This window comes from Falco naumanni, chromosome Z, assembly GCF_017639655.2.
Source record: "Falco naumanni isolate bFalNau1 chromosome Z, bFalNau1.pat, whole genome shotgun sequence".
Lineage (NCBI taxonomy): Eukaryota > Metazoa > Chordata > Aves > Falconiformes > Falconidae > Falco > Falco naumanni.
In genome coordinates this window covers 1872872-1888013 of record NC_054080.1, presented here as the reverse complement: position 1 = coordinate 1888013, position 15142 = coordinate 1872872, and the positions used below count along the sequence as shown (strand labels likewise).

Here is a 15142-nt window from a genome sequence, read left to right as displayed (position 1 = left end):
AATAATAACTTACTTTTTAATAAAACCTAAGTCTACTCATTGAGAAAGGAAGTAATAAAATCATGTTCTCCAGATTGACTGTGTGTCCCACGACCAGAAGAGTAACTGTGCACACGTGGAACTTAAACTTGAAGTCAAAAGGATTACTTTATGCTTAAATTACACATGTTCTCAGGTTCAGGTGTAAAAACCGAGTAATGTTTTTATGAATGAGGTCTAGGGAGACTTTAAGCCTGAGCACTGAAGCCAGATGAGTATATGCGTGTTGTGTTTACAAGGACTGGTAATGGTGATTGCAAAGGCAACAGGACAGCCACAGCTGTCACTAGAAAAATGCTCCAAACTTCTCCCGTCTTCTTCACACAGAAGATTTTCCCCTAATGATGGAATTACTACAACAGAAACTCTATTACTACGGAATCACTATGTAGCAGACGCAATGTTAAGGAACTATAATTACACAGGGAACTTTTATCATCCTGACAGAAGACATAGATCATAGTAACAAAGCTGTTGTTAGGACAGTAACTCTATAGGGCTTCTCCATTCTACTGACACAGGTCACAACATTTCTATTAATGCAGCCATTCATAAAAATAATGTTTTATTAATAGGATTGATATTGGTTACAGAGAAATTGTAATTGGAAAAAAAAACAGAAAAAAAGAAATCAGAAAAGGCAAAATGGCTCTTGAAAGAAATGTGCTTGCTGTAATAGACATCAGCTCCAAAAAAAGCTTAAAAAAAAGTCATCAGCTCCAAAAAAGCTATTTATCCTTGGGGGCATGGGACACAGTTTATTATCTGGGACAGGTAACATATTTATAGTCACCTTGATTTCAATTTACAAGCAGAAGCCAAGCCATTCTACTGATAAAAAGTGAGGAAAGTTTCTGTAACTTCGCCATAAAACCGGGAGAAGCACTCCCACTGCTAAGCCCATTGAAGATGAAACAACCTACTTCTGTCTGTAACGGGTGCTGAAGAATGACTACGAAAATGCAACTACCGCTGTTCTCCTGCATTTTCTTAGACAATCAAAATAAATCTGCAATGCTACTAAGCAAGGGAAAACTTGAAGGGACCCCGATGAGACAAATAAGTGCAAACTAGACCAAAAAAAGCAAATTTCTGTCATTACTGAACATCTTTTTGAGAAGAAGGCTGCAGAGGGATTTTGATTTATGCTCAAGTTCTTTGCAGGAGAGCTGTTGCAATTGCCCTTATGATTTAATCTATCTGTTCCTTGTGTATTTCGAAAGACATACCAACTAACTTTAGAGACAAGTTTTTATCAATATTTCACTACTACTAACACCACACAGCCAACTAAGCTGGATCCTATCCTTATTTCATCAAATATGAAGTCCAAGCTGAAGACGCAACAAATGAAACGGCTAAGTTTTTCTGAGGAAAACGGAGTCACTTTGGCACATCCTACAACACAAACATACCAGGACACTTAACGCAGCCAGAACTTTCTTAAGACGAACCACACCTACCTCTTTGTACCTGCTGTTTCAAATCCGTCGTGGTCACAAAGGTAGAAGTGCAGGTTCTGAAGAAACAAACACTTCATGGCACAAACTGCTCTTCTCGTAAACGAAAACCCTGCTAATGTAATTAAGCCTGGCTGATCACAGCCTCATTGCTGCCTCTTGACTACAGCTTGCGATAAAACCATCTTTTCATTCGGACAGACCTCACATCACTTCTATATTGCTAACTTATTGCTACTTACATTGACAGCTGCAGCTTCTGCTGAATGTGACAGCTGAGCATGTCTACAGTTTGATGCCACAAAAACATCAATCTTGCTTTTCCATTTTTAAAGCTATCAGAACTATCAGGGTACATCCGAAAGAGGAACAATAGCTCTATTCACTATCTTCGAAGACAGCTTTACTTCTCCTGTACAATGCGCAGTGCAAGTTAGAAAGTCACAGACAAAGCCAGTTTGCCAACAGTAAAGTGCTTTCAAAGGTGGCAGATGGAAATGGGTTTAAATCAGAAGTTTTACTTCAGTTTACTCTGCATCTTCAAGGCCTTCCTATTTTAGGTGTACTCAAAAGATAAATACATTCTCTATATAGTGATTTCTGTAACTAGGAGAATGATAACAACAGAGAGGACTGCCGTAAGACCTGATGTACAAATGTGCTTTTTGTGCAGAGCTAACTTACTACTGTAATACTTGATACTACAGAATATAAATATAATAACTAGATGACCAAGACCTATTTTGTATTTCATCCCCAAAATCTCTGTGATTATAGAATATTTACAGTTCTGAGAGGATGGTGATCCTTTTTTACAGTTCATAATCTCATTATTTTTTAAAAGCTACTGAATAGCTAACACAGGACCCTTCAAAGGCATACCTAAGAGGTAATCATGCAGGACAAGCACAACATTAATTAAGAACAGCCAACACTGCTAGTATATATTTCTATATTTGTGTGTGTGTGTGTGTGTGTGTGTGTGTATGTATATATACACACATATATATAAAGTAAGATTTGAATTAAAAATTTTAACAACAAGAGGAATCAAAGCACTAGGTGACGCTCAGACCAAGCTACATTTTTAAAGCTTAAACTTCTCACAAGCATGTAACTTGCATTTTGGATTCTTTGAGAAAACTTTATAGTTAAAAATTGGCAGGTCCATAGTTATATTGTCAAGAAATGGCATCTCAGCCATTTTCCTAAGAAAATAAACAGATGATTCTTCTTCCATGCTTGCCAAAATAAGATTAATTCAGTTGTCACCATTTTACTTATGTAGCATATAGTCTTAATTAATTACTATTTAAAATCTGTTCTTAAGTTATGAGATTCATCTAAGGTGCAAAACTGAACGATCCAACAAGCTGTGGAAGTATGGGAAAGATATTGGAGACAGATTTCCTACCCTGATTAAAAAATGGTAAATTAAGAAAAAAAATCCATACTGGCATTTGACAAACGTGCCCCAAAAGGGTTTGTTTTATAAACCCAGGAAATCCTGGACAAAAAGATATTGGGAAGAGAGATTTCATAAGACTTCTGAGTTTGAAATAGTGTAACCGGCAAACAGGAAGCCATATATTCCTGTCTTCTCTCTTTACTGTTTATCAAGAAGGTAGTATGACTGATAGCTGTAACAGTCGGAAGACAGACAATTACCACAAGGTAATGTGGAAAGCAAATTTCTGCTGCAGCAGAGCAGAACACTAATTTAACAGTATCAGATATAAGGAGGCAATGGCATGTCCGCAGGACTGTGACTCAACCCTCATTTTGAGTTCAGGCCAAGGGAAGACTTTCTTTGCTCGTCCTCTTTCCCTGCAGCAGCCGATGTCTGTGCTCCCCTCCTCCAGTCAAAGCACCTTGTATTACCTGTCATTTGAAATAACGTTTGTTGGACCAAGTACTTTGAATCACTACCGAAACTGAATACCCAATGTTCTAACAAAGACATTGTAGGACTGTCGATATTCATGGTGATTCCTTTAACGACAGATTCAATATAAAGCTATAAACTTTCTACTACCTAGAAGTCGGTTCTGCCACAAGTTTCCCCGATGTACTTACGGTTCTCTGTACGCAGCACGGCTGGTGGAGTCAGAGGTTAGAACAGGGATTAGCAAACCACCAGAACAACAAATGCTGGTATGAAAAAGGCGGGCAACAGAAAATGTCAAAAGGACACTGAAATGGTCGTTCAGAGTTTAAAAGACTCTGATCACATCAGTGTCTCAGTCAACACATGACTGAAACACCAAGCTTTCTCCTGAGAGCACAGAAGAGCTGCAGCTTATGGGAGCTTGAACCCACCATTCCTACAGGAGCCACAGTGCCCATTCTGCACTGGGATTTTGGGTGGTCGTTCTCCTTATTCTTCAACCAGGCTGCTGTGCAGTTAGAAACACAATACACCAACAGAGGCGCCAAAAAGGGACTCCAGCTGACTTCCAGCCGGTTTTGTGATCCTTGGAGATTGTATACAGCTTCACATACAAGTCTGACTACATGGAGTAATTTCACCTCCTTGGAAGAATTCACTTCCTTGTTTTCTTGAACCCCAGACTGCCTTAAAAACTTAAGTGACTGACTGGATTGCCCCAACAGCCCATCTGGCAATGCATCCTGACTCCATCCGCGGCAGTTGGAAAAGCTATTTTGGAAGAATACAAGTCTGGCCTCTTTCTGTGGTCAACTGCCCCTGTACTGCTCCAGCACGTCTGCATTACTAAGGATGACGGAGGACACATTCCTTCCTGGTAATTTTGCATCTATTGTGGTCCATCCACAAGTGGTCTCATGAATTTGTCTAAATGCTTCTGAACTGCTGATACCATCTACTTCCAAAACCTGAGTGCACAGGTGCTTAAGTACAAACAGCTTTCTGTTAACACGGATACCTAACTCACATTTAAATAGGACCTAGAATACTTTTTTTTATTAATTACAAAAAAAACCAACAACCAACCCCACCTGCCAAAAGCCCTTGCTGCAGAAAACAAAAAGGGAATGTGTTACAAAGTTATCAATGCTTTGTGACCATACCAACTGCCTTTCAAATGGAGCTAAATGCCTCACATATGATATCCACTTCTTTCATACTGTGCAGTCAATGTTGTTGTGTATTTTATAATTTCTCACAAAAAAACATTCAATAAGGGGTATTCAGTTACAATTCAGTAACCAGCTTCATTCCAGTAGTGAATTGTTAGAGGTTGTAGCAGGGGAAAGACAGAAGAGCAACCCACCGCAGCATACAAGGGGAAATGCCAGACCAGGGAGGGAACATGCTATTACAATTTATTCCACAAAATCTCTGCCGGGAAGCTCTGTGAGAGCAAAGTCACTGCTAGATAAATGCAGTGTGTAGCACTGAAAAGTTTTTCTACAGAAATAGAAAAAAATCAAGATAATCAATACTATTAGATTGCAATTTGTTCTATTAATTACGTATCTGTCTGGAAAATAGTGTCATCTCTTCATTTCAGAATAGCTGATCAACTCAAGTAACAACAGTACCAGTGCTTGAAAGTCTACCCTGAACTGTGCCCCAGAAACTGGCACCCAGATTCTCCTACTGCTTTTTCTCTCTACATGTAAATTATCCATTACACCTCTGTATTTACTCTACATCATTTATTATCAGTCCACTATTTGATCTTGTCCTCCTATGAAATTGGTCAGACTAAGTTTATGTCCATAAAGCCTTACTGGGAAAAGCATGATTAAACTGTAGGGCAGCTACACAATATTAATTAATGCTTAGTTTTAACATAAACCTACTCGCTAGCTTGTACAATACTACTGCTTGGTTTAAACCACAGAAGTTCAATACATGACAGAAAATTTTATTTGGAAATAAGTATTTACCCAGCCTTCCCATTCTTAGATTTTTTTCTGTGAAACAGCTTTCTAATCAATACTGGTAAGACTCCCTTTCCTCAGGAAGTTGTACTAATAATTTTCCAAAAATATTAGCAGGGGTTCCATAGCAACTGTTGATATGACTCAAAATGATTTAAGAGCGATCTTAGCAACCTTCTGTTAAGATATACTGTATACAGTCTCCCCCACTTAGCAAAATCCCACAATATGGCAAGAAAGATTTGTATGTCTAAGAATAGCGACCTACACACATTTTTCAAGATGACTGAGCCATAATGATTTAAATCCTCCCTACCACAGTTTCAGCAAGATGTGCCTCTACAACACTACATCAATGTGTTCTGTTCAGAGTTTTGAATCCTTTTCCTTTTTTAAATCACATCATTAACATCCTTGACATTTTAGAAATAATGTTTATTGATTTTTCTGTTAACACTGCTATAAATTAAGTGATGTAATGGACGGGATTATTGAAGTACTATAAAGAATACATCTTCCAGATTCTTAACTACATATTGAAAAAGAGCAGACCCTGGATAAATATTGAAATAGTGCAGTTCTGTGCTGTTATTTGGGTAGTTTAGGTTTGGTTGACTACTTTGTATATGACAGAATGGACATGTAACAGAAATCATATTACAGCTACCTGCTAAGTATCAAATGACAGAAAAGAAACACCCACCTCAGACAAAACTGAGAAATGAATGTTGAGGAAAAAACAAGACACAGAATTCCTTATCACTTACTACCTTGAAACTTAAGATCCAGTACACTGCGGGACAGAGTCGCTAACTCATCCCTTTTTGTAGCAGAAGTGCTATTAGCAAAGGGAAACAGCTTTATTCATTGTAGATGAGGACTCTGAAAAGGGTTATACAGTCTGCACCTGAAGACGCATGAACAATGAAGAAGGAAACCAGCGGAATCCCTTTTGGTCTTCACTTGACTAGTATTGGTATCAACAGTCTATAGTTTTTTATTTTAAGGTGAGCCTTTAAGCAAAGACTTGAAGCGCTCTAGAGGATCTTTTAATAGACCACTGCATAGACAACAATGATCTGCCATATTTAAGCATTTATGCAAGGTTATAGAACTGCAGGAACACAACAAAGGACAAATAAACTTTGAAGGAAAGTGTATTTGCACAGATCACTATTCATAAGACTACTAGGTTTACCTTTTCTGCAGTGCCATGAAGGAGGCTCATGAAAAACAAGTGTTATGCGAAGACGGAGTGGCAGAATAACAAAATCAATGCAACCACAGAAATGCATCATTCTTAAGAATCCAGAAGGTTTTTTTCACCCTTCTGGAAGCAGAATTCCAGACTGGCAGAAGATCTGAGTTAATACAATGCAGAGGCTTTGCACTGTCCTCACAAACTGCTGCATTTACCGCCAGTATCAGAATGACCTGAATGTCTTCTTCTGAAGTGACAGCAAAGCACTGAACAAGCAAAACGCTGACTTATGGTTGGCAAATCCAGAACCAAGCCCTGCACACACACCTCTAAGTCACATTTTGATAGTAGAAGTAACTGCATCTGAACAGTTTCGGCTAAAAAGGGTAGGAGGGGGAGGGATGTACAGACACATATGCTCTGTAATTTCCACAATCTTTCCGAGCCCTGATTCACAGATTAGTTTTTTAGACTATTTCTGCAGGACCTTCAAGTCACCAAGCTTTCCTTCTTGTTTTATTGGGCAATTTTCCAACTGTTAAGCCTCCTGTAATAATGCAATTTGATTTCTATCCTCAGATGTTTGACTTTATATCCTATCATCACTAAGCATTGATTAAGCCTTAGCACATATACTTGGGTGGTGTTTATGACTTTGTTTTCTCAAGGGAAGGTCAGGCTTTAGGACATCACACTGTTAACATTTTTGGTTATACCTGGAACTGACTGTGGCCAGGTTCATTCATCGGCTTTTAAAATTCTCATGCTAATTTGCTTCCACACAGGCAAAAAATAACAAAGACATGGACTTGCACAAGCAACAAGAATAAAAAAATGGGCTTGGGCATATATGTTCAAGGGCTTGTATCTAAAATTCTTAAAATTACTGCTCAGCTTCACTGTAGTCTTAGAAATGCATGCTGCTTGGTGTTGTCTCTCCCCACATTAAAAAAAACCCAAAACACATTTATGTCACTGGGCATGTGCATAAACAATTACATCTTGAAACGGTGATCAGTTTATGGCCTATGCCCTGATATGGCTCCCAGAGTATGTCTATGACAGCAATGCAGGTAGCCCGTAGGCATTCATGCAGCATGCCTACCAAAGCAGATCTTGCACAGACGTATCAAAAAGAAAGATGAGAAGGCAGTTATTACCTCCCCTTTACTCCACAAGCAAGTAGAAAACTCACCTGAGACATGAGACCTAGATTCAAATTTTTTTTCTGCTTGATTTAGAGTAAATCTCTTGACTTCCTAGGAGAGCAGTTCACCACTGACCTACATGGTACTCTGAGGTGAGAATGCTTCACTTCTTCCTGCTGAAGTCATTCTACTATGTATACACTTCTATAAATACCCATCAGGGCAAAGAAAGAATGAAAAATTACTAGTGTCTTTAGCCATCTTTTCACTGCAATAAATATTCTGTAATTCTTAAACAAATTTCAGAAAGTGCCTGGTAAATAAACGGATCTCAGTCTACCTTTTAATAGGTAACTGTATACATCACCAGTCCAGCACCATTTCACACTCTCTGCAGAAAACTTAACTGGATGTGGAGACTACATTATTCTCTTGGTCCTTGATGTAGGTACCTCATAGGTTTGGAGCACCTAGCCACTCCAGGATGAAAATTAATGTACTACCAACACCTATCCCATACCCATTCTAACAAAAAAAGAGCTTCAGTCTTGAAGACTGTCATCTCAAAGCTTTTCACAGACAATGAGTTACCTTGCAGTGGAAAAAACGTAAATATGATTCACTAAGACAAGCTGAGCATCTCTGTTCAGTTTTGTTATTTACATTTTTAAACGGTTCAATCGTTATTTGAAAGTTTGGCCATTAGACATACATTAAAACTTTCAAAGCAGCTTTACTGCTGTGTGCAGTAATACATACAGCTTACATGGAAGTGTGTATATAGTACCTGGTGAAGTTACTATGATCTTAAATCCTTGTGATTACCAGGCCATAATTTTGAAAAGCAGGTTTCTAAAATTTAAGAGGACAAAATCTGGTATTGTCAGGTACTTATGTCCTCTGTATTTGCAACTTCTACAGCAACGACCTAATACTACATAGTTAGAAGACTGAAGTTCTGGCTATAACCACACAGTCACTTTCTGCTGCTTCACATCTCCCATTCACCCTGGGGGAGATTTCCAAAATGATAAAAAAGTAAAATGTAGCCTTTACAGCTTAACTAAACTTCAGTTACCTTTATTTTTTAAATTTCTAGTTGATAAATCATGCACTACCGTATGTTCACCTTTATAATCGGGAAGATCCCTCTCCCTTGTTTCATTTCTAGTCTCTACTCTCTGTTCCTTGTTTTTGAAACTTTTTCCAATTCTGGCATTTTTTTCCTTTCAAATTGCCTCATCATTTAGCATCTGACCATGGCACTTTTGGAATGCTGCCGATTTAACTATGCCTCTGATATATTATACCTGGACACTGATGTGGTGGATCTGTTGTTGCATTACACTAAGGACCATTATGTTTGAGATGTTTTACCCAATGCCACTATACACTTACCTAAAACTGTACTGGATTTCTCTGCTGAATATCAGAGTACATGCAAGCAAAATACATGTGTCTCTTGCTGCCATCCATTACCACAATAACTTACTTTATTCTTTTGTCTAGGCTTTTCTTCCCATTTACTGTAACTTTCTTTTAGCTGGACACACTTGCCTGAGATTTTGGAGAATGTGTCTCGGTTTTGTTTTCCACTATTAGTTGAAATCTCCCCAGGAGCCCTAGTGTTATTTTTACCTTCACCCTATCTGCAAGCTCTCTCAACCTGATATCTGTTGTCTTCTCCTCCTGTCCTCTTCCAAACACCTGGATCTCTTACCAGCTCTTTACAGCTGATACTTAACTGGCTTAATAAGTACTTTTAAACAGCAGTGCAGCCAGGAAAAACACCAGGGCTGGCAGCCAGAGGGGCCTGGAAGGTTACCCAGTATGGTGGTATGAGGGATGCAGGGCTGGGATTCCACCGTAAGTCAAGCTGAATGGGAAAATCCAACTGAGGAAAGCTGTATTTGTCTGCAGTTCAGGAAAGGTACACGGACTTGGAAGGGAGCTTCTTGCAAAGAATCCATTAATGCAAAAAAGTGAAGAGACATTCTTTTGTGTAGAACGTGTAGAGAGAATTAACTCATACAGGATACCCTTGAAAGCACCCACCAAGTAACAAGTAAACTGTTCAGGAGTTGGGCATGCAATGTCTGCAATTGCATTTCCAGCTCTTGGTAAAAAGAAGCTAAAATCACAATTGGCAACAGTTCTGAAATGCAACAGTAATCCATAAATACTCCTTAATTTTCCTGTCATTGCAGAATTAAGCTACTTCCAGCTCACACAGATCTTACCAGGTGTGCTCAATTGATGTCATTATAAGCCATCAGGAAACACCCACAGAGACCTGTAGCAACATTTAGAAGTTTTGTTAAACAGCTGTGTGTTATAATTGATTTGTATTATTTAAAACAGCCAAAGCAAGTTATCACTGGATGTAGAAAAGGGATGACTGAAGACTCTAGGGAGATTTAACTCACAAGAAAGCCAATCATAGGAACTTCATTTGAGCATTTTAAGATTATTACTAGAGGAAGTGCAATTAAATCATCACCATTTATCAATTATCATTATAAAATACTATGCAACCTTATCATGTTGATTTATTTATACGAAGGTAATGAGCTGACTTCTGCTTTTTGCAATAAAAACAATCTAGTCAGTAAAAGTATATGAAGATGCTTTCTCTGAAAATGAGCGTGACTTTCCACAATAATAATAAATAAATAAATAAGTTCAAATTTTACCTAAAATCTGGGGGGGGGTTGGCAATGTAATTGCCAAAAAGCTATATTTTTTGCAGCTTAGGCAATGTGTCGGTTCTTGATCTCAGGTATATTTCACCATACAGAAAATAAGCCAAAATATAGTTGTATCAAAACTGGGTACAGGCATGGCACCCACATTTCATAACATACATGGAATGTAGGTTCTAAATTATTAGTGTAAGATCCTGGATCTGGGAGAAAAAAAGGCAGTGCTACTTTCTTTTCCTAATCTGTCAATTATTGAATCAAAGTACAAAATCAGCACTAGTTAAAAGTTAAGGAACATTACACGTGAACAATGCTAAGCTCAATTTTTCTTCTCAGTGGTGGATTGCTTTAGAATTTAAGATTTGTATCGGTTTCGGAGCAAAATCCTAAACCTTTTCTCTCTCTGCTGTTCACGTGTACTGAGAGTTCAAGCCTGACTTTGTGAGTTTGCCCAGTGACTTGCATTATACGATCTGTGTCCCTGCAGGCAAAGCCTAACCCACATAACAAAATGGGTCAGCAGAAAAACAGAAAGAGAAGAGAAAACTCAGTATTTCAGTTCAGAACCCTGATTCATTTGAGGGGAGAAAAGTACTCTTTTTCTTGTAGACCTAACTCTTGCTTTGATCTGAGGCTTGCAGGCTAGTGCTTACAGTATGAATTTATTGTCTTTCATAATTCCTTTGAGAATACTGATTTTTACCGCTGTTTTACAGTTGCACTGGCGTATGCATCTCTCAGTTTACAAGGGGAAGTGTTTGTTGCACTAGCGGTTGCTGACACTGAAAACACAACAGCGTTGACCCCGCTAATTGTACTGGTGCTCTTCTCTGCTCTGATGCTCTGATACATCCAGAGATGCATGCTTCCACAAACAATACATTCCCTCTTATCACTTGACTGAATGACCATAAGCAAATGCACTCTCGCTGCCTGCTGCCTTTCTGCTTTCACCTAAAATCAAAACTGTAGACCTCTTGAAGCCACTTTCCTGGAGGCCTTGTAGTCATGTGGGAAAGTACATTTGCAATCCAGGAATGCAGCTGGGGCCTTCGGACCAAGTTCAATACTGATGTAAAGCAGGCTAACTTCACTGAAGTCAGTGGAATTCAGTGTCCTTGAGCCACTGGTATAGGGTCTTCAGGGAGAAGGTGTACATGCAAATGGCACAGGAAAAAAAGTAAACTAATTCCAAATCATGCAGTGCAATTACCACAGGATCTCAACTTACCTGGCTTCTGCTACCTGCCAGCAGTTCCAGTATTGTGCTATCAGCCTGAAGTATAGTCTATACTACTCTAGGATAAAGAGTTTAACTGAGCTTGTAATCTTGTGTAATGGAAGTCACCTTAATATCACCCTCAAGGCAAAGAAGTTCTTCCTCATATTCAGGTGGAACTGCCTGGGCTGCAGTTTGTGCCCATTGTCCCTTGTCCTGTCACTGGGCACCGCTGAAAAGAGCCTGGCCCTGTCCTCTTGACACTCACCCTTAAGACATCTGTAGACATTGATGAGGTCCCCTCTCGGTCTCCTCCAGGCTACACAGGCCCAGCTCTCTCAGCCCGTCCTCGTAAGGGAGATGCTCTGGCCCCTCATCAGCTTCGTAGCTTCTGCTGGACCCTCTCCAGCAGTTCTATGTCTCTGGTGAACTGGGCAGCCCGGCACTGGGCACACACTCCAGATGCGGCCCCACCAGGGCGGAGCAGAGGGGGAGGGTCACCTCCCTCCACCTGCTGGCCCCGCTCCTCCTCGTGCCCCCCAGGATCCCACCGGCCACCTTGGCCACACGGGCACACTGCTGGCTCATGGGCAACTTGCTGTTGTTTCTTTACATCTCAGTTTGTGTTTGTCACTGGACTCACGTTGGCTGAACCACATCTGGAGAGGTGTCACAAAGACAACAGGTTCATCACTCTACACATTTTATCAGCCATAAAACCTGTTTCTGCAAGTTTTTGGGTGTAAGTATCTCACACACATCTCTAGTTATTAGATGCAGGACAGTTTTACTTTACTGTTGCTTAAGAGGTAAAAATAATCTCTGCGTGGGAATGACCTGGTTTTCATTTTGGCTTCCACCACTCTGATTTTACACATACCAAACATACTGTTTATGCTTTATTCTCAGTAGTATTGCATTATGATTTATTACCTATACAGAGCTGTAGGTTCTTGCAGGATGTTGCAGACAAACAGAAAGAGATTGTGCTTTCTAGAGAGGAGCCTGAACATGGCTTCAGGCCACAGTATAATATGAGCATCGAGAAGGCACACTACCTCTAGAGTGCACATAGCAGATTCTCCTGTACATTTTTGCAGGTGGGAATATAAACTACCCACAAGCCAGAACAGCTCACCTGGGAAATACCATAGGTGTCAGCCCTACGGGATACCTAGCATCTGACCACAGAGTTACTGGTCTAGGAATGTAAGAAGGTGGGAACTGTGAAGGCAAAGTTAATCGAATCCTCTGGCTCTCTATGCAGAAACATTCATGATTTAGCTGCAAATGTGGAACTTCAGCTACAAATTGTAAAATTTTACTGAAAAATCTGAACTACAATACTTTTCTTGCGCAGTTATCTGCTACCGTATTAAATTATTTTATTAAAACCTAACCTTCTCACCTTCATTCTGCAGCAGGCAAGTCAGGAAATCAGACAAGTCCAGCAGACATCAAAAAACCAATGCTTGTAAGGTTCTCAGGGAGCTATTATAACATAAATAACAGTTTGTGGCTGCAAAAACATGAGTGCTGCTTGCATTCCCATAATTGAGTACCATCTACAAATAGGCATCCTGTAATTAAATTGTATTAGTTGAATTAAGGAACCACCTGCAGAATTCAGTTGAGGTTACATCCCTGTTGTGCCATCTGCTACAGTAAGAGACCTGTGTGCCTGGAATCAGCTAAAATCAAAAAGTCAATGAAGGAAAGGGGAGGAAGAAAGAACACATTAGTATCTTTGTCTGATGGTAACAAATTCGCACCCAAAGAGTCTCTGTTCTTTGTCCAAACTCGCACTGGAGGCCTGGAGCCGAGGGAAGAAACCAGAGCAACGAACTCAGCTTGAACCGTATCTCACTGTTCCTTGAACGAGTATGACTGTTTCCAAGACAGCCATCACAAGTCTGGGAACTGTTGCTGAAATGATCTGGTGACTTAAAACCACTTTAAATAAAAGTGATTTGAATAGCTTTAACAGAAGGCAGTGATATCAGAGTTTACTAATCTGCTTCTTGTTCTAAAACATGGCATTCATTAACTACTGATTCTTCAAGACATTAGTCAGCAATAATTTATTATTTGACTGAGAGACCAATTTTCTCTCCTTCAAGCCCAGAGTCTGCAGGTCTATTTAAAATGGAAAATTACACAGTCTTTTTTGGTCATTTGATTAATAGACAATCCATGAAATGTCACACAAATATATTTTACTTAGATACATAAGTCTACTTTTGTATTTACTCAATTCCATGACTACTCAGAAATTGCCTGAAGTTTGCAGGACCAGCTTTGGAGAAGTATTTTAAATGAGAGATACTGTCACGTTAAGTCTTACACGATGAACCCCTACATATCCTTCAAAATTCAGGACTAAAACTACTGTTGGTAACTGGCTCAGCACTAACTCAGTTAAGACTTCTATGCATTTTATCTGTGTCCAGGAGGGGAAAAAGTCCATTGAGGATCCAGGCATATATTGCATTCATCAATTCTGCAAAGGACCAGTGGTTTCTCACCTGCTGTGTAACAGTGTCCCAGGGCCCCTCCAGCAGACGAGCCTGGTAGCATGCATGAACACTCTTCCATATTTCATCCAGAGTTAAAGGTCTTCCATCTGTGAGGGGGGGGGAGAGGGAAACAACCACCCACAGTTAAAGCTCTTAATCATGCTATATCTTTAATACAGAATAGCAAAAGTAAATCTGAAAATACAGATTATCTGGAAGTAGATGTAAAAAATAACAGCAAAACATGACTGACCTCTTTCTGCCCCTGTGACTCCAAAATCAGCATTGCTGAAACCCTGACTGAAGGTGCTGATAAAACTACCCCAAATTCCCTGTTCAGCTTTCTTGTCTGTCACCTGAGAGTAACAACTTACTGCTCTGGTTGTAAGGTGTGAAGTTAAACTAATTTTGTGTAACAATGCTCGGACAAGACATATTTAAAACCACAAAACAGTTTCGTGAACAGCTGTCTCATGTAAATACATGCAATTCACAGTGTGAATGGAAAAAATCTAAGGAACAAAATTCTGCAGACAAAAGTTTACTGTGTTTCGGTAACCTACATGCCCATAGTTTTTTATCGAGTTGCATTTATATAGCATTGGTGCACCAGGTTTTGGTTGCGAATTATGGTCAGAATTAAGCCATGATATTAGTGTCAAGCACTTCAGAAAACAAGCATGTCAGTTTTTCCTGAATATTTGTTTTTGGCAAACGGCAACAGAATATTTTGATCTATTTTCAATAAGTAGCTTCATCTTGCATTTATTAGGTGTCAGAAACCATTATCCTGTGATAAAGTTTTATTCCACTGACATTTTCATGTCTGTTAAATGAACAAGATTTATTCACCCAATTAACATTTGAATGCCATGTTTAGATATAAGTTAAAACCAGCTGCCTACAGTCTCTGTTTTATCTTATTTTCAGCACATATTTATAAAAAAAGCATCAAGTTCTGAACTTACATAAGCACCATATAGCAGA

At 39.3% G+C, this 15142-nt stretch overlaps 1 protein-coding gene across 3 annotated transcripts in view; it reads right to left on the bottom strand.

Moving 5' to 3' along the window:
* ATG10 (autophagy related 10) overlaps positions 1-15142 on the bottom strand; it is a 106059-nt gene that overhangs the window by 30151 nt on the left and 60766 nt on the right. For all 3 annotated transcript variants that reach the window (XM_040578993.1, XM_040578994.1, XM_040578995.1), the window contains exon 5: positions 14165-14262. In XM_040578993.1, the coding sequence (XP_040434927.1) occupies positions 14165-14262 (98 nt within the window). The remainder of the gene's footprint in view (positions 1-14164; positions 14263-15142) is intronic.